General features: G+C 37.8%; 1 protein-coding gene across 1 annotated transcript in view; it reads right to left on the bottom strand.

Moving 5' to 3' along the window:
* The window catches only part of APC (APC regulator of WNT signaling pathway), a 96,805-nt gene that overhangs the window by 28,540 nt on the left and 43,105 nt on the right, over nucleotides 1-25,160 (bottom strand). Inside the window, exons 3-7 of the mRNA XM_080362315.1 lie at nucleotides 17,267-17,351; nucleotides 16,116-16,317; nucleotides 10,787-10,895; nucleotides 9,034-9,147; nucleotides 837-920 (exon numbers count right to left, since the gene is read on the bottom strand). Of these exons, the coding sequence (XP_080218441.1) occupies nucleotides 837-920; nucleotides 9,034-9,147; nucleotides 10,787-10,895; nucleotides 16,116-16,317; nucleotides 17,267-17,351 (594 nt within the window). The remainder of the gene's footprint in view (nucleotides 1-836; nucleotides 921-9,033; nucleotides 9,148-10,786; nucleotides 10,896-16,115; nucleotides 16,318-17,266; nucleotides 17,352-25,160) is intronic.

Raw genomic sequence — 25,160 nt, 5'->3', positions numbered from 1 at the left:
CAGGGGGGAACTCATCAATGTGGCTTAATACCTGGATTATTTAACATGTCAGAAGACCAGACAACTTTAATTACACACACTAGTGTCTGCTTCACTTACAAAACCAGATCTTCCCCAAAACCCTGGAATTATCAAATCATAATTTTTCAAAATGGAAAAATACACAGCCCTTAGTAATCAAAATGCTGATCTGAGCTTTCACAGTAGTTATTTTGGCTGAAGGCAAACCATAAAATATTCAGGTCCAACATAAAATTCATATTTAATTTACCAATATAAGAAATTAAGTTGACCTTGGAATTTCCACTGTGAGAGCAGTTTTTATTAACAGCAATTACTACCATGGACTTTGTAATTTACAGCAAACATTATCTTGTACTTCTTAATACACAACCCAATACTTAAACACTAAAAACATGTCAGGCTTCTGTAATAAAGTCTGATAGAAGCTGTATTTGCTCTTTTTAAATTTTATCTCTCTCAAAAGATAAGCAAACCATGAATGTGCTTATCAGAGATTCATATTTAGAAAGGCACATACAACTGATTGTTACAATTATTTACTAAAACCAAGACTCAGCCTTCATAATACATTGCACATCAGTTAAACTTTTAACTGATACATCATTAGTGATTAAAGTTCAGTAGCAGCACAAAGATTAATCCAAGTATTCCACCCTCAGTTCACTGGCCAGAGAGCAAGTAACAGCCTACTAGTTGATTAACTATTACATCACTAGCTGATGCAAATAATCCTGCCTACCATTTTATGATTATTTTTTTTTTCCCAGAAAAAGATACCATATTCAAAAGAAGGCAAGTAACTGCTCACTAACCTCTGCTTCAGCTGCTTGTGATTGCAGGAGCTGTCGTATACGAAGAATGTCCTTCTCTATTTGTTGAATTCTCGCCACCCTTGCCTGAAACGAATGCATTTTCATGTTTGATTTTGTTCAAAAACTCCTTTTACATACTGTATAGAATGACAGTATGAAGAGTTCTGTGCAAATACAGCTGACTACAAAACAAAACCATTCATGTGCTAATTCAAATGTTCATAAAAAAACACAGGCATGATTGCAAACACTGAAAACATAGCGAGTAGTTCAGTTTTTAATAAAACTGATACTCATTTGGATATAACAGGTCATTACACGGTATACACTCAAGTACAGGAAAATGCTCCACTTAACTTGCGCAAACTTCCTGTTTCTGAAACTGACATTTTGTGCAGATCTTCAGCAAATTATTTGACTTGATCTCCAATACTGGACTTCTACTTGCCTTGAAGAGATTTAAGGGAGACTTATATTTGCAGAGTTTCTTGAAGGTATGAAATTCTGAATTACTTCTATTATATTCAGTTACTATAATGATTTCAGAGTTTTTCTTACGTACAGCCTCTGAATATTTTTCTGCTCCTAAAAATCTCAAAGAATTTACAGGCCGAGTGTGAAGAAGAAAACTACATACTGCTTCTTTGGTTTGCCTGGGATATTATAAAAATTTCTGAATCAGTCTTTTACAGCCACATTGCTACTCATTTCCCACTGCAGCCATTCTGTGGTTAGTAAAGGGTATGATAAAAACCCAAAATGTTACAGGATACATATACTACATAGAAGTTGTACTGTGAGGCACAGGATGCATTATGATTCTGTGAAACAGTAAGCATATGAAGTTTTATATCCCTGTATAAGCTTAATAATAAACTGAAGTTATGTAACTTTAAAAGTGAGCAGAAAGTAATTAGTCAAATAATATCAGGATATGAACAGAACAATGAATGGATTAAGTAGCACTGTTTGTGTGATGGACAGCTTAATAAAAAGGACACATAACTGAAAGAAAAATCCTGATTCTTTCTGCCTGGTTAACATTTACATTACAATGTTATACTAAAAAAGGAAAGGCTTTGGGCATCTAGTGGACACCGCAAGGACCAGCATTATAGCCAATCTTATTTAATGTCTTTATAATCTGAAAACAGAAATAAGATGAACTTTCAAAAGGTGCTAATGCCAAAAGATACACGTGGAATAGAAACACAATGTTATATAGAAATTTTAGAAATACAGAAGAAAATATCATCACAAAATAGAACTAATTCCTAAAATATGCACCATAAGCAGCTACAGGAAAAGCATCATAAATGTTAACATTTATTAGAGATGCAAAGTAATGAACATTAAACTATAAATTTGATTTGAATCTGTAATGCAAAGTATCAGGAAAAATGCCAATAAAACTGGAAAGCTGCACACACGGAAGTTTCAGCATAACATGAGGCAAACATAATTCATCCCCTTTTGCTCCTAGATCAAGAAATCTGTAAGTACTGATTCAGCTGCCCAAACTGAGACCCACTTCTTAGGGAAGTTTAACTCTGGCCCCAGGGAGGCATCAAAGATGTGAAAAGAAAACTTCCTGCCCTGATTAGGCCCTCAGACTACTATCCTCTACTAATTTTTCAAGTAGGTAGCAATGAGAATGAAAAGGAAAATCCAAAGGCAATCAAGAGAGACTTCAGGACCCTGGGATGACTGGTTGCAGGACTGGGAGCACAAGCAATGTTCTCCTCTGCTCCCCAGTTGCAGTGTATGATGAGGAAAGATGCAGGAAGATGCAAGAGATCAATACCTGACTTTGGAACTGGTGCCACCAGCAGAATTTTGGGTTTTTTGATCATGCTCAGTTTACATGACACCTGGCCTGCTGGTGACAAATGGGATGTACCTGTCTCAAAGTTGGAGGAAGATCCTGCGGCAGGAGTTAGCAGAGCTCCTTGAAAGAGCTTTAAACTAGATTGTAAGGGGGAAAGGGAGGAAACCAGACACAGCAGAGGCAAAGCCAAGGGCGACACACCAGCATTCGTGGAAAGGGGTGCTAGCGAGGCCCTTCCATCTGCTGTCTCAGTGGAGGTAGGGGATGGAGAGCCATGTGGTAGAAAAACACAAGGGTTATCTGTGTATTAGAAACCATGGAAGCCCTTGATGATGGTCACAAAGGGAATAGTCCTCACCAGAAAAAGGTGTCACAATCAATAGTCCAGCTGAAGTGCATCTATATGAATGCACACAGCATGGGCAACAAAGAGGAGCTGGACACCATTGTGCAGCAGAAAAACTATGATGTAGTTGCCATCACAGAAACATGGTGGGATGACTCTTGTAACTGGAGTGCTGCATTAGATGGCTATAAACTCTTCAGAAGGGATAGGCAAGGAAGGAGAGGAGGTGGGGTAGCCATGTGTGTTAGGGACTGTTTTGATTGTCTGGAGCTTGATGAGGGTGATGACAGGGTTCCACATCCATGGGTGAGAGTCAAGGGGAAGAGCAACAAGGCAGGCACCCTGGTGGTGGTCTGTTACAGACACCCAATCAGGGTGAAAAGGTAGATGAAATATTCTATAGTCTCCTGATCGCTAGCCTTTGTTCTTAAGGAGGACTTCAACCTACCCGATGTCTGCTGGAAATACAACACAGCAGAGAGGAAGCAGTCTAGGCCCCTGGAGTGCATGAAAGACAACTTGCTGACACAGCTGGTTAGAGAGCCAACTAGGGAAGGAGCCTCACTGGACATGTTGTTTGTAAGTAGAGAAGGGCTCATAAGCAGTGTGTCAGTTGGAGGTCACCTTGGGCATAGTGACCATGAAAAGATCAAGTTTTCTACTCTGGGAGAAGGAGGGTGGTCAGCAGAACGGCTACGTTGGACTTCCAGAGGGCAGACTTTGGCCTGTTTTGGAGGGTGTTTGGCAGAGTCCCTTGTGAGGCAGTCCTGAAGGACAAAGGAGTCCAGGAAGGCTGGTCACTCCTCAAGAAGGAAATCTTAGAGGCGCAGGAGAAGGCTGTCCCCATGTGCCAAAACATGAGCCAGTGAGGAAGAAGACCAGCCTGGCTGAATAGAGACCTGCGGCTGGAACTCAAGAGAAAAAGGAGTATTTATAACCTTTGGAAGAAGGGGCAGGCAACTCAGGAGGATTACAAGGATGATATGAATTTATGCAGGGAGAAAAGTAGAAGGGCCAAAGTTCAACTACAGCTGAGCCTAGCTGCTGCTGTAAAAGGGAACAAAAAATGCTTCTGTAAATACATTGGCAACAAAAAGAGGGCTAAGGAGAATCTCTGTCCTCTGGTGGATGCAGTGGGAAACATATTGAGAGAGGACAAGGAAAGGCTGAGGTACTAAATGCCTTCTTTACCTCAGTCTTTAACAGTAATACCAGGTGTGCTCCATGTACACACCCCCCTGAGCTGGAAGACAGAGATGGGGAGCAGAATGAAGCCCAAATAATCAGAGGGGAAATGGTGAGTGACCTGCTACACCACTTAGACACTTCAGTTCATGGGGGCAGATGGGATCCATGCAAGGGGCACTGAGAGAGCTGGCAGAGGTGCTCACCAAGCCACTTTCCATTATTTCCATCCAGCAGTCCTGGCTAACCAGGGAGGTCCCAGTTGACTGGAAGCTAGTGAATGTGACACCCATCTACAAGAGGGGTTGGAAGGTGAGGGGCCTGGAGCACAAGTCTGATGAGGAGCGGCTGAGGGAACTGGGGCTGTTCAGCCTGGAGAAAAGGAGGCTGAGGGGAGACCTTATCGCTGTCTACAACTACCTGAAAGGAGCTTGTAGCATGGAGCGTGTTGGTCTCCTCTCCCAAGTAGAAAGTGATAGGATGAGAGAAAATGGCCTCGAGTTGCACCAGGGAAGGTTCAGATTGGGTACCAAGAAAAATTCCTTCATGCAAAGGTGAACAGGCTGCCCAGGGAAGTGATGGAGTCACCATCCTTGCAGGTCTTTAAAAGATGTGGAGATGAGGATCTTAGAGACGTGGTTTAGTGCTAGATTTAGGTTATGGTTGGACTCAATGATATTACAGGTCTCCTTCAACCAAAATGATTCCATTATTCTATAATAAAAATATATTACTGGAAATAACTGTGCATTGGTCAAGTAATGCATGACTAACACTGTCTTTAAGAATGGCTTGAATTTCCCCTAAAATTAGTTTCTTTCTGCATAACCAACAATTTATTCTATAAAGGGCATCAAGAGAATCTAAGTATCTGTACATATATTTTTGTGCAGACAAAAAAAAAAAAATATATGTATCTATATATATATTATATCCACCCTTCTAATTTTAGTCCAGAGATGTAATCATCAGACCATTCTTCCTTATCTCATCATCTGTATTAAAGAAAAATTGCGGAGTTATTAACTGGGAGCATTATTTGTACCAAACACTGTACAAGCAGAAAAAAGAATCCATTTCCTGTCACAAAGGCATACAGCCTAATGCCAAATACACAAAACCAGAGGTACACAATTGAAGAAGCACCAGGAATGGTTTTAACTTCAGAACCTACAGGAGAAACATCGCTTTTTATTCCTGTTTGTTCACCGTATATTCCCAGTTACATTTACTAATCACATTTATTAACATAAAACAGTTGGATAAAGTAATTTAACAATTACAAGTTATCAATTATTTGGACTTTACTGCTTTAGTAAGACTTATAACAAAAAAAAAAAATTCTCAATATTCACAGTGATAGAAAAACAGTAATTTTCTAGAAAGTAAAAATAAAGAATATTTTGTTCTAAAACACTTCTCTTTTTTTTTCAAAATAAAATATACATGACAGACAAAAATATTAATAGGTTGGTCTACATTTACAAACAAGACCACTGTATGCAGATAACAGTGCTGAAATCTTAATCTGTAAAAGACTCCGGAATCCAAATTTTCACATATCTTTAGTGGTCTGCTGTTCTAGCAAACTTTTAAGAATCCTGAGATAAATTCTCATATGAATAATCATTTCTTGTGAGATAGTAGGTAACTCTAAACCTAAAAAAATATCAGATCCTTCTTGTTCTGGCATGAAGGAAAAATAAATGACTTGGACACAGGACTTGAGGGAATACTAAGTACGTTCACCGATGACACAAATTGGAAGGAGCTGTTGACATTCTCAAGGGCAGAGAGGCCCTGTAGAGAGATCTGGACAAATTGGAGAACTGGGCAATCACCAATTGCATGAAGTTCAACAAGGGAGAACAGCTGGAGAGCAGCTCTGCAGAGAGGGATCTGGGGGTTCTGGTCTATGGCAAGTTGAACATGAGCCAACAGTGACCTGGCAGCCAAGAGGGCAACCGTGTCCTGGGTGCATCCAGCACAGCATTGCCAGCCAGGCGAGGGAGGTGATGGTCCCGCTCTGCTCTGCACTGGTGCGGCCTCACCTGGAGCCCTGTGTGCAGGTCTGGGCAACACAGGATAAAAAGGGTATAAAGCTACTGGAGAGTGCTCAGAAGAGGGCTACAAAGCTGGTGAAGAGTTTGGAGAGGAAGCCATACAAGGAGTGGCTAAAGTCACTTGGTTTGTTCAGCCTGAAGGAGACTGAGAGGAGACCTCAATCGTAGTCCACAGCTTCCTCACAAGGGGAGGAGGAGGGGCAGGTGCTGATTCTCTCTGGTGACCAATGACAGAACCCAAGGGAATGTCAGAAAGATGTGCCAGGAGAAGTTTAGGTTGGACATCAGGAAAAGGTTCTTCCCCCAGAGGGTGGAGGAGCACTGGAACAGGCTCCCCAGGGAGGTGTCACAGGCCCAAGCCTGACAGTGTTCAAGAAGAGAAGGATAACATCCTCAGACACACCGTGTGAACTGTGGGGTTGTCATATGCAGGGACAGGAATCAGACTCGATGATCCTTGTGGGTCTTGTCCCACTGAGGACGTTCTATGATTCTATGATAAATTCTATGTGAACACAATTTCATCCTTGGAACTTTTACATTTTACAGAAATTAAAGTTTGCTTCTTCTTATTATTAAGTATGAATGCCAGAACATGTGAACAGTCAAAACACAGACAAGCATTGCTTTGGTTTTTTTACCCCAAGAACTACTGTGTGTAGTTATACACTTCAGGGTAGATATAACTACACTGTAGTTATACACTGCAAGTAATTAAGCATGGTAAAATGAATTGCTAACAGTCTTCTAATGCATTTCTGAGTGACTGTTACATACAATCTTCACTAAAGACAACAAATGGTGAGTTGCTGTGAGTTAACTTGCTTCAAAAGAAGAGGTTAAAGGAAATAATGACACATGAAAGAGGGAAGAGGTCCATGAGAAAGGGTGGCTAGTGCAATGACTACTTGAACAACAGAAGGTTATCAACTCTTTCACAGAATCAGTCTTCGTGACTCTTAATACAGAGATGTCTGTAATACCACACTTCATATAGCTGAACCATTCTCTCTCTTCAATCTGCATTTTGCATTGAATTGTGTGTCACAATTAGGGAAGGAAACCACAGAGCAGAAAGCTGAAACACCAAGAAATTCATTACACCTGCCAAATATGAATGGTGCAATTTGCACCTTTAAGCATCACAGTGAAATAATCCAGAATTTGCTTTTATGTATTCATACACCGATGAACTTCTACAAAGTTTTGGCACCTGCTATTGGTAAAATAAAACCAAGGGGAATTACCACTCCAGTTCACAAGAAGCACATGCAGAAGTAGTTACTTCTTATTTTCCCACCTTCATATAATCACAACAGACAGTGTAATTTTTTAAAGTACATGTTATACACATAGATAGACAACAAAACATTTGTGATAAAACCATGGGGTTATTAATTCTGAAAATCATAAAATCTTTCAATGTCTTCTTGGCAAATTGTTTCTCTGAAAAAAATCACTTATTCTCTGCCTGACTGCATTTAAAATTTTGCCAGCAGTCTACCCTACATATTTAGCTTACTTCACCTTACTCTAGCTTAAGCTTTTTAGCAGCAAGAGAACTTTCCCAGAAGTTCTGTAACACCTTCTTCTGCAACAGGGCTAAGCAGACATCCACAGACAATCCTGAGTTTGATCTGCCTTCACCCAGGACTGGCTGACACCATTTGTATAGCTGAATTTGTGCAGGGCATCACCACTGCTGATAAACCTCCATAATGCAGTAACACAGCTTCCAGATCAGAGCCAGTTATTATCCAGGCACATTAAACTTGGGTCTGACAGAGTAGGTCTGCATAGGCAAAGCCCTACACAGTCTTTATGTACACACCTAACAACTGAAGGATATCTGTTCTCCTAAATACTTATAACCATAGGAATTTTCAGAAAAGTCCTACTAAATTGTTAACTTTGAAACTTAAAGCAGCTTTTCTAGTCACAAACAAGAATAGAAATGTTTCCTTATGTAGCAAAATTTTGTGTTGAGTAAACTTGGCAAGACAAGTAGAACCTACTTTTATTCAAAGGACTTATTTTTGTAACATTCACCATTTAAAAAATATCTTAGCAAGCTGGTTATTTAACTTCTCAGGAAATAAATGGTAACAATGCAAATTGTCGCTTTGTTACTGTGGGGGGAATACTTTTTACAACCAGCAAGCAACTGATCTCTCCATTTACAGGTTCCACACAATTAGATTAGACTTATACTTCCAAATGGGTGTAACACAATTTGCATATAGAATTCTACATCCTCATCATGAATGCAAAACAACTCTTGGTGAGAGCAACCACCTTCCAGATATGTATATGAATTACATTTTACTTGAATACCTTGTTTGCAAAGATTATTTTTTGATATGTGGTTTCTGGTTAAAGGAACTCAACCATAGTAGTTGGATTTTATTTTGAACTTAAAAGCATGAAAAAAACCCAAACATGATAGATATAAAATAAAGTAGTTGTAAATACATGTTTGTTTGAAGCTAAAATGGTAATAAAAATAAGCAAATAATAATTTTAATAAATATTTTTTTTAAGAAATTGTCTACATCTGTGTACTCACAAGTCTTCTTTCAAAACATGCAAAGGGTACTTTTTGCTGTGTAGTTACTTCCTATGGCCTGATTCCTATTTTTGTATTTGAAAGGCTAACTAAATGCTCTAAGGTATCACTGCGTTTACACACAGTTGTAAGATACAACTACTAATAATTTAATAAAAATGCAGGAATTTTTTTTTTCATCCCTTCCAATAACGAAAGACAAACTATACCTGTGCTCGCTTCTCCATGTCCTGACAAGTACCTAGTTGTTCCTCCATTGCAGCTCTGATTTGCCTTGCCTCATACTCCAACTGCCTTCTGGTCATATCTGTTTGTAAGGAGAACTGAAATTGAAGTACAGAGAAGGCATTTTAGTAAATAATGTTTATGTGAACTATATATTTCTCTGAACATAAGCAGGACAATTACTTTTCCACACCAAAGCTCATAAACAAAACACAATTATAGATCCTTAAAATATGACTGCATTATTAAAAATAAGAACACATACTGTTGTAAAACCAACAGACTACCACCAAGTTCTGTCAAATGACTAAATATAAACATCGGGACAGCGTAATTCATTACATGCCTGGAACATCTGGCTACTAAGATCCATCAGCATACAAACAAAACTATAACGCATGCCATCTGAATCGGTATTTTCAGAAATATTCAGAGGTATCAAACTACTGCACATAGTGATGGTTTTCATACTACTGCTATCTACCCTATTTTTAACTCTCCTGTGGAAAAAGCACAAGTGTTCAATTCATGCACAACACAGCTTAAGAGAAGACACTACAACTGACATGTTTTTCAAGACAAGAGCAAAGCATTTCACTAGTTTTGGACAATTACTCAGTTTGCAAATGAGTCTCCAAGAGCAGTCCCAGTCCTTCCAGCAGACCTCCCCAAGGTCAATTTAGAGAGTCAAAAAGAGACAATCATCTATCTACAAATATGTGAAAAGCAGGAAAAAAGAATGGGAACTGTCCCTCTATTGTGGCTGAAGTAAGTAGCAATGAATATAAATTACCACGGAAGAGCTTTAGTGTAGATGTTAAGTAAGATATTCTAATCATAAGAAGAGATAAGTTAAACTGATTACTGATGAAACTAGGTAGACAATCTTAAAACCTAAAACAGAGTGACTCAGATACAGCTGACAGTGCCTTTGGGGAGGGACTGCTCTTCCTCAAGATCCTTTTCAGACCTCCTTGCCTTGCTTCTGGGGTTCTGATAAGCTCAGTTACAATTCGGTGTTCGATTAGCTCAAGTCCAGCTGCTTCACTGCAGTCACCGAAACATTTCCACTGTCTGTTTCCACTTCCAGGAGGCTGACTATTCCTGATCAGGTACGACTGTAACAACGGGCAACCAGGACTTCCCAACACTGTATGTGTCAAGGAATGCACTACAAATATATTCCAGCTGCTGAGATCTGACAACAGGAAAATCTGTGTTATCTGGGATATCAGATATCTTCGTTAGTCGAAATAATTATGACTTGAATGTAAATAGTTTGGAGATGCCAAGGTAAAAGCATGGAGCAACACCACCTACACAGGCTATAGCACAACTTTACTTGCTGTTATGAATTGACAGCTCCTGTGTAAGTTGTCTCTTAGGCTAATGTTGCTCTCAAAACTAAAATAATCCATTAAATAACTGAATGGATGGAGAAAAGACCTCTGGGGAGAGAGTTATAGAAGCAATGTACTGACATGTAATTAATTTGTCATAACTTTTCAGTGCTTTTCTCTATCACTGACATTTATACTGACAGGTATGAATTTTAATGTGTAAAATTACATATGAAAAAAATGCATGATTTAGGCTAAGGTTGGCTTTACATAGTGAATAAATATGTTTTAAATTAAAATGATATTAGAGAACATCACCAAATTCATAAAATATACACAGCATCTAAACAAAGACCATAGCATCAGATACATGACTAAGCATACTGAAGGTACTTACATTTTCAGTAAGTGGGAGACTATCAATCCTTTTAGTCAGGTTCTGAAGTTGGGCATAATACCAGTCCTTTTCTTTCTCTTCCTTCTCAAGCTCCGCAAGCAAAAGAGATCTATTAAAAACAGAAGCAGGAAATGTCTCACTAGATAAAGACCTCATTACCATATGTGGGTACAGAAACAAGCATTGATATCCACAAAAAAAGTTTAAATGAAAAACAAAGTTTGAAGAGGGCATTAAGCAGACATTTGAGAAGGTGGGTGCAGTTCCCTGGTCCCAGCTAAACAACCTTTCCCCTCCTCTCTGCTAATCAAGTCACTAGCTTCTTGTATATCAGGACCACATCTATAGAAGAGGAAAATAGCAGCATTGCTCTACAAAACCATTTTGAAACCTAAAGCTGAGGTATTTTGTGAAAGCAAAAAAGTTAGTCGTGGGCTAACTTGTATCCTCCCTCTTTTAAACAACATGCTTTGTACAATGCATCGAACTACATTTAAGGGCCTGAATGTTGTAGGAGCATGTACATCCCTGAATAATGTTACTGAATTAAATTCTCATCCATCTTCACACTGTCTCCTTCCTAACTTTGCCACCTTTACCAAAACTATGGGTAACACACACAAAATTAAGGTATTACTATGAGTATTAAAAAATACTTCAAAGAGTATTTTCCATCAAATGTTATAGATAGGATACATTTGCAATTGTTTAAAACATTTAAATGGGTGCCATAAGCATACTGTGTTCCTGAATAATATATGAGGAATATTAATATATGCAGAAGAAAATAATCTATTAACAAATTTTACATGCTATTTTACCAATCTCGCATGAACTACATTTACACAGTTGTAAACTTCATCAATACAGATACAGTGTTTACTGTTACAACACTTTCAAAAGGTATTAACATTTTCAGGCAAAATCTGGCTAGTAGGGGTATAAAGAAAACCCACTCTTGGTTGTTTTTGTTGTTGTCACTGGTTTTGGTGAGGTTTTTGTTGTTGGCTGGTTGGTGTGGTTATTTTTATACACAAGTTATTAATTTCTTATAAATGCGCATTGTGAGCACTCTTCTGCCTTCTAACAATTTAATACTGCTCACTAGAGTTCATGGAAGTGTTAAAATGAAGACTTAGAGAAGAGAAAGCTGCATACAACCTTTTCCAGTATTAGTCCCTATCATTTAACTTCCGCATCCCCCTCTCTAAACATAGGTTGTGGATTTTCTGAGCAAGAGCTAAATGAGCATTTATCAGGCCCACGAACACATTACAGATAATTACTGGAAGTTGTTAAAGAACAAAAACACAGCATACAACAAAAACCACAAACCCTGACTACTTTGATAATGCATCCTAATCGCTATTTGATATTACGATACTCAAACATGCACAGGAGAGAACTTCACGTAGAATAAATAATTCAACAATATGTTTTTTAAAAGATCAGTTCGACCTAGTTGCTGCTTTAAAAAGGTTTCAAACTAGTTTGATGACTTGACTTTTATACTCCATACCCAATGCAAGTGGCCTGACCAGTGTTCAAATGGAAAATTAAAATTGACAAAATCTCTCATTACAATTGCAAGAGACTGAAAAATTACACACATTTAAGAGTGCTAAATGTTTTAAAACATGGATAGAATTACATAAATTTCCAGATTTGATTCAACAGTTATGTTGAAACAGAATTATTTTAAGAATGTCAAGACTACACACTGAGTCATTTACTGGGCAGCTTTAACAACAACAAAGTATACAATCAAAATTGATGAAAAGAAACAATAAGTGACAATTACCATATCATGGCAGGTAAATGTAGCAGGATTACAGGAAAAGAGTAATTCCTCAGCTACAGGGATGAGGCTGGCAAGAATTCCTTAAGTCCTTTAGAAAGACTGAAAGAAAAGCTAACAGATGGTGCTCAGGGAAGCCTGTGAGGAAAGTAGATATTTTTGGTCTCCCACCTGCCCCTCCTGTTAACACACTCCCTGGCTGCCTGATCACATTCTGCAAGACTCCCCCTTTTTTCCACCTTGGGTGCTCATGCGTCAGTTGTGTCCAGTTTGTGAAATCAAATTTGCAAAAACATAATTAATGCAATCCTTATAGAAAGTATTTTTACTGTATGAGGATTTGCAAATGTTAAAGGACTAATTCTGCATCTGGATGTCAAAGAACTGGTAGTAGAAGCCAGAGGGATTACTTTTGGCTAAGTGAACATGTGACTAAGATTCTCTTGTGAAATGTAGGGTTATTCAGTTTATGAGACACAGTGTCATTCTATCTGTTTTGACATGCACAGCTGATGCTAGAAGCAAGAAGAGAACTTAGGAGCCATCAGTGCTCCATAAACAACATAATGTATGACCTGAGGGCAACTCCTCTAATGTAATAGTGTCATTTTTGCTTACGAGTAATGCTTTATTTGAGATTACTAGTTTTGTATCACTGCTTCATGAGAATTCAGGTTTTAACAATGTCTTAAGGTCTCTCAGCAGAAGCCTTGAAGAGTTGGTACAACTGTAGCAGGTTGCACTTCTGTTTCCTTGAAAATAAGCAGCAAGTCTCTGTAGATGTGTCTGATAAGCTGCTCCCCACCCTTAACATGACCTATCAGACACCCTTAACATAACCCTATCAGACACTATAGCATTCAGAAGTATAGCTCCTTCTCAGCCTTCTGGAACTTCTTGAGGTTAGGAGGGCATTTAAGGTAGCGGAAGTGTTACTGATTATGGAAAAAAAAAGTGATGGAATAACTGAGCTGGGTCTTTCCACCTTTTTATACCCTAAAATTTATATCAGGACTTCCACGGTATCAGAGAAAATTCTGTTGTCATATGCTGTCAAGTTCAGTAAGAATGCAACAGGGCAAAAGAAGCACACTTCTGGAACCTTATTTTTATGAGTTAACAAAAAGTTTACCATTTGAACTGCTTTTCTGAAGGGTGGTTAAAGACTTCTCTAATGTGGTATATTTTTGAAGCTCCCGACAACAGATTAAGCTGAATGAATGCAGAAAATTGGTTTATTCTTTTGGAAATATTTTCTGCATAATTATGTCAATGTTATTCCTAGTTAAAAGGGAGAAGGGAAACAAACAGTATGCTACCCTGCTTGCATTATGTGAATTACAAAGATAATTAATATTGTCACTTCATTAAGGACGTGATAAGATCTTGAAAATAAAACACTGCTGATAGATGCTGTAAAGACTTAGGTAAGTCACTTAGTCAAAGGGATGTAAAAGAGAGAAAATGCTCAAAATCAACATTAAGAAAATATAACAAGGAGTGGTGTAAACCAGAAGGAATAAACACAGTATACAAACATTTTCAGAAACAATTTATGATAAGATTATAATCTTATTTCACAAAGGTGAGATTATTAAATTTACTAAATTGCAAAAGGTAAACCAACACAAAAAGTGACCTGCAGTGTCCTCTGAGAAGTTTTGTTGTTGGTACAGTGTCTTACCGCATACACCCAACAAATGGCCAGAGAGAAAGCAGGAGATATTTTAAAAATAATATATTATAAATTGGTAACCTAAAAACACACACCTCCTACTTTTTCTTCTTTTTTTTTGGACTTTGAAATTAGAGAAGTAAGCAAATGAGAAACAAGCACATAAATATATCTTCATTCTGGTAAGTGAACCATTTGATTAATTTTCTTCCCCTCAGAAGATCACTTCTAGCTAAGCTTAAGTAATTTTTTCAATACAAATGAAATTTTGCATTTTTTCCTGTTTCTAAGTTGTTTACACTAACAAACACTTAGTGAATTAGTTTATTAACAAACATCTCATTAATTTGCCAATGCCCTACACATCCCCTGAAACAGCATGAAGATTACGGCAGTTTGGATCATCCATGATTTCACTAATAATGAAGCCAGATGTGATCTGGCCATGCCTATACAGACCGTCTTCACAGCACAAATCTCTACCCCACCAGCTGCAACAGTAACACTGCCTAAAGCTCATCAAATAAAAATATCCTTATCCCCTTTTTCCAGCACTACTTGGAACAATACCAGTTCATGGCCTACACTGTCGTTATCACTGAGAGCAATGTCCAAAGAACTTATCACCTTAGAATCCAGGAGAGTCAGAAAGAATCACAGATCCTAAATCAGATTTGCTAACCACCATGAAGAACTTCAGCTGCTATAAATTAATACTCCTTGTTCCAAGTGACCTGGAGTTCACTTGAACCGTAACTGAAAGTCCTATCTGTACTTAAAGATTTTAGTATCGCATGCGGTAAAAAACAGCACTGGAAGAATACAAACAAGTACTGTAGGAAAGGCCCTTTAGAGGAGAGGTTTCTGAAGGGCTGCCCACAAACCACTTATTACCCACCATGTTTTATGTTTTGAAAGTGGGTTTTTTTGCTTGTTCATGACTACTAGACATAAAAATACTGTGTTGCTATTATTTTTGTTTTGCAGCCCCCAGCTTGACATCCTATTAAGTAGCTGTCAACAACCAGATCTTTATGAAACCTTGTCTGATAGGCAGGCCTCTGAAAACATCTGGGACTTTAGTCAGGTTCATTTTAAGACATAAAAATGTCTTCAGTGGAAACAGCTCCATGTCTCTTACTTTGCATTTCCTTTACAAGTGATTGATAAAGTGCTACATATCTGTATTATGGTCTGAATGTGTGTGCTTTCTATTAAATGGACATCACTGCCTCCAAGAAAAGAAATCTCATTATTTTGTCAACACAAAACATCAGATGAGAACAACATACAGAAGACAGAATAAATAAATTTGTTTAGCTGACATTTTTGCTGAGACACCAGGATCACTAGGTAAATGTCTGATAACAGTAAATAACTAATAATAATAACTAATAACTGATAACAGTAAATAACTAATAATAACTAATAATAACTAATGTTACAGTAGTAACATTTGCAAAAAAGATAAAGAGACTGCACCATCACATTGTAAGGAGTTTCACCACTGAACAACAGTAGTGATGAGGTATAGAGGTGTCTGGGATGCTCTCCTCCCACTGTCTAAATGTATTTCAGATGTTGACAATCTGCTGATCAAAATAAAATAACCTTCAGCAACGAAGAGTAACAATGAAATGCATATACGATGAAGCAGTAGGAGTTGTATGATGTGTTTTACACTTTTTTACTGTGCATCTAAATATAATGCAGATTCCTGGCTTCCTCACCTGTCAAGATAAACATACCAGTGACCAAAGCCATATGCATTATAGCTAAATGCTAGGTATGTCAGTAAACTTACATGTTAAAATTATAAGTCAATCTATACTGGATGAATAAACAAAGAAAATTACCTCTCTTTTTCTAGCTCTTCTAAATATCCAGTGCTTTCTCTGCTTCCATTCATAAATCCTCTTCGTGGAAACGATCCCATGGGAACAGGGCTGCACTCTCCTGAACGGCTTGACACAGATCCTTCGCGGCTCCCATACGAACGCACAGACACCTTTGGCCTTAATTTCACTCCAGGGAAGTTGGTACTTTCCAGGTTCAGTTCTGGATAAGGAAAAGCAAACACTTTCAAAATTGACGTTCAGCAGCACAAATTTAAAAGATAATTTCTACCTTAATTTCTTATTTCCCGAACAACTCCATGACTTTATGATGGAAACATTTTGCATTGGAACCACCGAAGAACACAATGTGAAACAAAATCAATCTTAATGGTACACTTGGGAGAACACTAATAGTCTGAGCAGACAGCCAAACTGCAATCCTGACAATCAGAACAGCATCCCCACCTGAACCTGCCTGCCTCTTTCCCAGAGGACTTAAGAAATGGGTAAAGCTTTGCATAAACATGATATGGATTGTTCTCGTGGCCCACTTCTTAATAGCTTCTTCCTCAGAGACCCTGCAGATGCTTCATTGTCACGTAAATGATGACAACTCTGTTCACCACACGGCCCATAAACATAGACATTCCCTATGACATTTCTGGTTCAGTGGCAGGGATAATGGATGTATACATGGACTATCAGGGGTCTGGGCTTGCTTTGCACATCCCATATAATGGGATGGTGCACATTCCAACACATGCTCTAAGGAGGCATCAATTTGCAGCATGACAGATACAATTCCAGTAATATGACATGGAGGGGGCAGTGCATCCAAACAAGTTTAGAAAATTGGTGGAGCTAATCCATCATTAATTTAAACAAATGTATTTTTTCTGAAGAACTGAATGACATGCAAGTTATACCAAAAGCAATTCATATGAACTCCTAAAGTAATAGTAGCAAAAGCACAAAAGCAGCATAGGAACTATTTTATTTTTTTCTTGAGAATGTGTCTTAAAATGTTTATCAAAAATTACAGGCACTGAGTCTATCCCTAATCAAAGTCAGCAATGGAAAGAACATGCAGCTGAGATAAAAAAATTTATCTCAAAGAACAAACAACTGAGAAACAAATGAACCTACTTACAATATAATTATACATTTACCTTTAAGTCGTTCCAGTAAGTCTATTTGTCCAGAAGACACCATTGCTTCATCTTCAATACTTCCTTGTAGCTGTTTCAGCACCTCCTGTAAGAAATTAAGCTTAATTAAGAAATCTTTACAACAATAAACCACAAGGTAAATATATATTTTTCTGCCCTTAAGTGCACATTTCTGTAACAGCTACTGAGATGCTGCTGTAAAGTATATTTCGTGTAATCAATGATCAAGTGTTATACCTTTAACTGACATCAAATATAATCCACACTATTTCCCCAAACAGTCATGATGTAAAGTATACCCCTTAATACCTCATTCTCTCTGATAGTCACATCTATTGGCTTATTTAAAAGTTCTTAAAGTGAATACCAGTTATTTCGAGTTTACAGATGTAGAAATGAAAGCACAGAGAAATGAGTTAGATTACTCAATTTGTGTACCTGAAGATAACCTTGTAAAAATGAAACCTGGATATGTAACTAAGAGTAACGAAATTATCTTGAGTGTCACATTTTTAAAATCTCAAATATAGCAGAGCAGAAGTAATCCCCCAGATTTATCTTCTGCAATGCCTTAGCACCAGTGTAAACCAGCAAGAATAGTCACATTTTTCTTACTACTGCTACCACTACCAATGCTACAACCACCACACCTATAAGGAAAAGACTTAAGATTCCTTTATGGTGTAATATTATTTGGCTAATTACTACTACTACTACTACTACCACCACCACACCTTCAAGAAAGAGATTTAGGACTCCTTCTTGCAGCTGAAGCTTTAAAGCCAAGAACATTGCTGTGTGTTACTGAAACTATGTATGATAAAATTATACAGCTGAAGGAATATACTTCTAATGCACAAAAAGATTTATAATAAACAATGACTGCTATACCAAAAGGGTCTTGTAGGCCCCCATGTTCGTAATGCTTAGTGGCCTAAATTCAGAGAGAAAACCAAATCCAAGTTAGGGAATGCTTCTTCTATATCATAATAGCAGATACATCAATAGCAAAAATAAATTGAAAAGACTGGCCACAAAGCTAAAAGCCCTTACAGGAATTTAAAATACAATTTTTCATACTGTGCCATAGAAAGTATTTTTAGAAACAGCAATAGTCAAGAAATTAAAACAATTCTGAATAATGAAACATACTTCATACTTTTCATAGATAGACTCTACAATCAGAATTGTACTTTCTGACCAGACCTGAAAATCAATGAATTTTAAATTATTCAAAATATGTCCACATGACTATTTTGCTTTTTTAAGAGCCTAGCATACCATACTGTCAACATTAATGGTTCTTGCAACTTGCACAGGTAACCTTAAAATGCATTTTGCTCTTTTCAAAGGAAAAAAAACCCCAGCATCTATAAGTAAAGATACTCTTCAAACACACCACTGAGCATTCCTGTATTCAAAATGGTGTTCCTCGTACAGAGACGGAGGAAAGAAAAAAAAAAGGGGGGGAGGGAGGGGGGGGTGGGGCAGGGCAGGGGAGGAAAGAAAAGTATTTTGAGTAAAGAACTACAGAGGGTTCTGGAGAAATAATCTGCAAACACTAGACTGAGAGCACACGGTAGCAGCACAATTGCTGCTGCCACCAACCATGTAATGAGATGCCAGCACTGTAGGAAGAGTAATATTGGAGTACTGACACACTAATTATGTTTACACTGTTTTGTGGAAATAACCTTGCAGGTGAACTTGAGGCCAAATTTCCCAGTTTACATGTTGTCTGACTGGAATTGAGGTGCATGTCCGCATTTACATTTTAGTTTGGATTAGCCTGATGCCAGACTCCCATCTGCCCAACCAACTGCACTCGTTTCACGTTGCAGGGTGACTGCAAAGTGTGAACTGAATTCTATTCCAAGCAAACCAAGCCAACAATTACACTCAAGACTGTTAATGGGCATTCACACCTCAGGACCTGGCTGGAGCTAGTCCAAAAAGAAAATCCCCTGCAACATATATAGTATGCACACTGAGTCCTTCACATAATGCGTCACAGATCTGCTCTTGCTGCACTACCTGATAATGCTGGCACAGCCTTCAGGATCATGTCTGGTGTGATAAAACCACTGTTTTCAGAAACACATCTCCACTGAGCTTTTGCTTTTAAGTACATCCAAGGGCATCTTCCTTAGCCATATGGCTCAGCCATCTCTATACATAACATCTGCCTTGTCAGCAAAGTTAGACAAACAAGTAATCTGGTGTTTTTCAAAGGAGTACTCCTACATTATCTAACATAAGGGCAGATAACATTTGCAGACATCAGTCTTAGTTTAAAAGCCTAAAAGGGCAATGTGGATATGTGGAGTGGTCCTGGGAGTTTTACAAGCTTCTTCAAGACCTGTCAACTCAGTTAAAATTAGCAATAACTAATGAATCCCTTTCCTCTGAGAACAGCACCTTGGTGCAAGGAAAAAACCCAACCCGAAATTCCAACGCCTCCTCCTGTTCCCTTCTCAGAAGCCCATTTCTCACCTCTCTGCGTGGCAGTTCTGCTATTTCAGAAATGGTAACTTCAGAATACTTTCCTACATAACAAGTCTTCCTGCTTCAGAAGCCAACATGAACAGTTAAATGGAAATACTATCACCTTTTCCTGTGCTACTAAATTACACAAGTGAAGTGTCCACGCAGATAGGGACTGTGCTTTCTGAATATTGGCAACAGTTAAAACACTAGCATACGGGATCATATTTCACAATTTTCTCTGCTACAATTCATTAATTTAAGTTGTAACTTCCAGATTTTAAATTATTCTCTTCTCTTCAACATCACATGCATTTTTTCTTTTTCCAAGCTAGTAGGTAAAGCATTCTTTTCTATTTTTCCTCACTTCTTTTCTATAATATCATTGCTAAGGTAACAACGCTATTATGGATGCTATGACATCAGTTTCAAACTCAATCATGGCACACTTTGAAATCTAAGCTGACGAAGCAGACAAAGGTTAGAGAGGCAGATGCAGCCTCGGGGTCAAGTACTGGTAGAAAATGAGGCAGTGTGCCAAAATGCTAGATTGGGGAATTTACAGTTTTATTTGAATAAAGGAACAGAAAAGTCTTCTGCAATAACCCATTTGGAGAAACACAAGTTATCTGTTACTGTGATAATGCACATTTTTGTTTATTCACTTATTATAACTCCAGGACTCAACACTAATGCTGCTTACGTAGAGTTCTCCCATTTTTTCGCCCCTGTCCTGGTTCTGTTAAAAACAAGACCAGTTCTCTTTTAGTGATTTTTCTTTCAGCTAAGTTCTTCTAGATGTCTGTACTTTTCTGAGTTTTAGCCTGCATATTTTTCCTCGGACGCCTGTACTTGGTGCTGATAAGAGACCAATGGAATGCTGAAGAAGCTCGTGTTTAGATTTATTACTATGGTAGCTAAGAAAGACTGATAAGTTTTCCCACATTCCATTGTGAGAGGGGCGTGTTTGAGGAGGGGTGGATGGAACAGGTGACTAGAACTAACCAATGAAGTATTCCATCCCACAACTGTCATACCCCCTATACAAGAGGGCGATCACGAGGGTCACGCTCTCTTCGACCATGGCCGGCATCTAGAGAGGACCCTGCCTGTCTGCCTGTGACCTACAGGCCTCAGGCCCTGCATCCTGCAATCAGGCTCCGGTTTGCTGTGAAGTCCCACCCGTGACTTCTGGGTGCTGGCCCTGCAGCTGCTGGAGCTGCCAGCTCCACACACCCAGCTCTGCTGCTGGAGTGACGCCAGCTCCACATCGAGCACTGCAGATTGGTTTTGTACAGTTTGTATATATTCTCTATTTATTAGTAGCAATAGTAAACCCTTTAAAACTCTCCAACTAAGTCTAAGTCTTTCTTCCTTTCCCCTTATCTTTCTTATCATCCTTCTGATCTAAAGGAAGGGGTGGCGAGAGGTAAAGGGGATAACAGGGAGCATCTGCCACGGTTTACTGTCGCCTTGCCCTAAACCTTGACACCCCCCACGATTAATACAGTGCTTTGAAACAGTACTTTTCCACAATAATTTTATATTACTTTTGATATCATGGTCTGCTAAATAGTATAAAATATTCTCCACAACTAAACCTGAATCAATTTATATAAATTTAAATTTATATTCTGTTTAGTTATGCAAGTCTGAATAAATATGTTAGTAGTGGTTTATAGCATTATTCTACGCAAATTCTTTGCTTACTGACTTACTGATAAAGCACATAAACATAAATGTACCTATACGGAAGGCTGTAAAACTTCAATTCTGTTCTTTTAAAGAATGTAAGTCAAATTATTTTAATGGTCACTTAAATATAACCTAGTTCATCTTGTCCTGCAGAAGAAGTACAAATGAATGCTTTTGGAAAAGGATAAGTTCCTATGACTCATCATAATTTTAAAAGGTTTCTGTCTTCACAGTCTTTGGACTGTGAAGTACAGAAACAATGTCACTTGCTTTTGTTTGTTTGTACTCTGTGAATACAGTCCTGAACTTATAACTACTTCACAAACAAATAAAACAGATCAGACCCATCAGCAGGTAACTGGAAAAGTACTGAGAAGAAAAGCACCTTAACTAACAGTACATGCACCCAGTTAAGTGGTAATGGTTGTCAATAAAATTGCTTAAGGGCTGTGAATTTGATCAAGCTATTAATAAAGAACAAAACTGTAGGGGAACAACACTAACAATGCCAGATTTCAACTCCCCGTGAGTTAAGATCTGAAAGTACACTCAATTTTTAGGACTACAGGTATAAATATTAATATTTAGAAATACTTCAACATATAGTATCTGTAAAAAGACATTGTGGTTTAGCCATGTATCTCTCCTTTGGCAGGAAGGCACACTCATGATAATTCAAACAAATCAGATACATTCGGTTTTCTGTAAACACTACTTGCTCGAAGATCCAACCCCTGCCCCAAAATGGAAAGAGCTTTATCACTAGTATTCACTTTTCAAAGAGTTTTGTGTATTCAGCAAATGTCAGAACATGTGAAAATCATCACAAAAATTAAATACATTAAATTGCTGGAAGCAATACATCAGGCCAGTATCAGCTGGAACAGTAAGTAAACAAAAGGTTTGGAAATTTTCTGGACCTTTTAAAGGTAAGCATGAGTCTACACTTAAAAAGACTTCCAACAAATGCTATTCTATCCATCAGTTTTAGTAAGACACTCTTCATACCTGTTCATCCTTTTAAGCTAATAACTATACTTGGGCCTGTATAAAGAGGCATTTCTGTCATCTACATTGTGTGTGTGTGTGTGTACATATATATATATATATATATATATATATATATATATATACACAGACTTCACCGTGTATTTCCTTTTATGTTTGTAAACAATACCCAAATTGAAATATCCTTCAGTTTAGGTTTTTTAGGTTACACTTCCCTTGGTTACCACTATATTTACAGCATTTGAGTATAAAAATAGTGTAATTGCACAAATATAGAAGGTGTTTACTATTTCAGACAGTAATTGAACATCTACACACCACACTGGTTGGCAATAATGCACACTGAATGACTCAGAACTATTATTTTTAACGAAATCAACAGTATTTTTGAGTTAGAATATTCCTGACAGAATTTGTGCTCATGTTTTTAAATCAATATTCTGAAAACTTAATATACACTCTGACCTAGAAGTGATTTCTGAAGTTCAGTCTGGTGTTGGACATTGTTTCAATTACTATTGGTTTAAAAGGGCAGGAAAAAAGTAACATATTAAAAGCACATCCATCACTAAACAAAACCATTAGATATCAAAACAACGGGGCAGACAGACACCAGAATACTATTTTCTATACATTTATAAGCAGCATAAACTTAAGTTCAAGGTCCTACATGACCCCTTAAAACCATATGAACTTGTCATTGACTTAATACTGTCACACGCAAGACGGCACTCAAAGGGAACAAGTGAGAGCTACGGAAAAGGCCCTTTACTCCTATACATTTTTGCAAATTACACTGCTAGTTAATCAAGTTTGGTAGGAGCCCTTCTAATTGCCTGAAGCACCAAGCAAACACTCTGGTTGCTCAGCCCTATAACGAGGTCCAAATGATGACAGCAACGACGACAGCACTGCTGACTGAGGTGAAACACTGCAGCAACTCAACTTTTAACCTCCTAGAAAGTGTTTGTTATGTGAAATGATGTTGTTCATTTCAATTTCCAACAATGTCACTTTCTAAAAGAAAAATATACACTCCGTGCCAGCATGGTCAAGAGCTGTCACCTGCTGTAACCACATACTGAAGTCTACTAAGTTGTTAGTGAAGCCCACTGTCAGATCAACTAACGTTATCTGATTTTATGCTCAGAAAGAATGCTGTCTGAAGTAATGTCAGCAACTATATATAACACCACCTAAATGCTAAAAAAAAAATTCCAACCAATTTGGATAATGGTAGAATCTTTAGAATCACAAAGATAATGCTAAAATATTACTTCTTGTGAAATCATACCAACAAACTTAAGACAACGCAGATCAAACACAATATTGCTGCTCCTTATTTATTGCTTCAATACTCTGATATTTTATATGTCTGCATTTTGTAGCATGCTAAATGACTTTTATAACTACATTTTTGGTTCACATATAAAGAGTTATTTGGAAATGTCTAACTGCATTAGTTGTGCAGTCACCAAACAGAAGTAGGCCCCAGAATCCATAATTTGATTCAATTTGAAAAAAATCAGTTCACCTTATGGGAGTCTCTTCCACTCACACATTAGAATCTATCAAATGAATAAAACACACTAATGTTTTCAAAATTACTTTTATTTTCCACAGTATTTTCAGAGGATCTATCCATTGCACTATCCTTTGCATATTTACTATAATACCAGTATTCTTCTACCCCGTGTCACAATCCTTTACGTGCCTTGACTCACATAATCTCCTCCTTCCTGAAAGGCATGGGTGTGTGGGGCACCACAAAAACATAATGCATGTGTGAAATCCAGCTCAGAGTAAGGGAATTTATTTGAGAAAGATGATGAAAGCTCACATTATGGAAAAAAAAAAAAAGGCAAAAAAGTAGCATGTAATATTTCCTATGCCAACCATGATGACAGTTTTCCCTTGAAAGAAGGGAAAGACTTAAGTTCAAGCACTAACACATGGGGAAAGGATGTATTCAAAATAAGTGGAAAACAATCATACACTGGAAAGAAGATACCAGATGAATTCATACAGCACAAGCTACTGGAGCTCAAAATTTAGCACCTATTCCATAAAGATTTATATAGGCAAAGAATATTACTGCTGAATCAATGCCTTTTCACCCTGCCTGTTCATCAAACAATGCATTTGTTGAAAAACACTGGAAAAAACACTATTTCCATGAGTCAAAAGTAAAATTTTTAGGAATTTAGCCTTAAATGAGGCATTATTTATATCAATGGAAGACTGCTAGGTAGCAAAAAGACAGTAGCCAGTACGCTGCCGACTTGTCCACAAGAATTTTCCAAATTAACAATCTGTCTAAGGCTATATACGCAGCTCATTTCACTCTCATATTAGACTAGCCAGCTATTATCATGCACAGCAAAGACTGTTCTTGTAGGCATTTCAATAAAACAAACATGAAGACTTGTCTAGTATGGTTACTCAAAGAACAAAAACAAGGTGCCACCACATTCTGTTCATTTTTATCACAGCTGTTTCACAGAATGGTATGAATACAAAGCTAAAATAGGCTTTCACCATGAGCAGGCATATATGTGTATCTGCTGCGCAAATGCCTATACAGCCAAACATTTGGAAAAGGACCTGACTTTCAAAGTGTCAGATCCTACGCTATTATATTTTAAAAGGTCTCCCTTATTAAGTAGCTATAATGTGAAATTTCTACATCTAGATGATTCACTACAGT

Source organism: Nesoenas mayeri (assembly GCF_963082525.1).
Source record: "Nesoenas mayeri genome assembly, chromosome: Z".
NCBI lineage: Eukaryota > Metazoa > Chordata > Aves > Columbiformes > Columbidae > Nesoenas > Nesoenas mayeri.
Note: the sequence above shows the minus strand (reverse complement) of the source record. Positions and strands in the feature narration are given on the sequence as shown.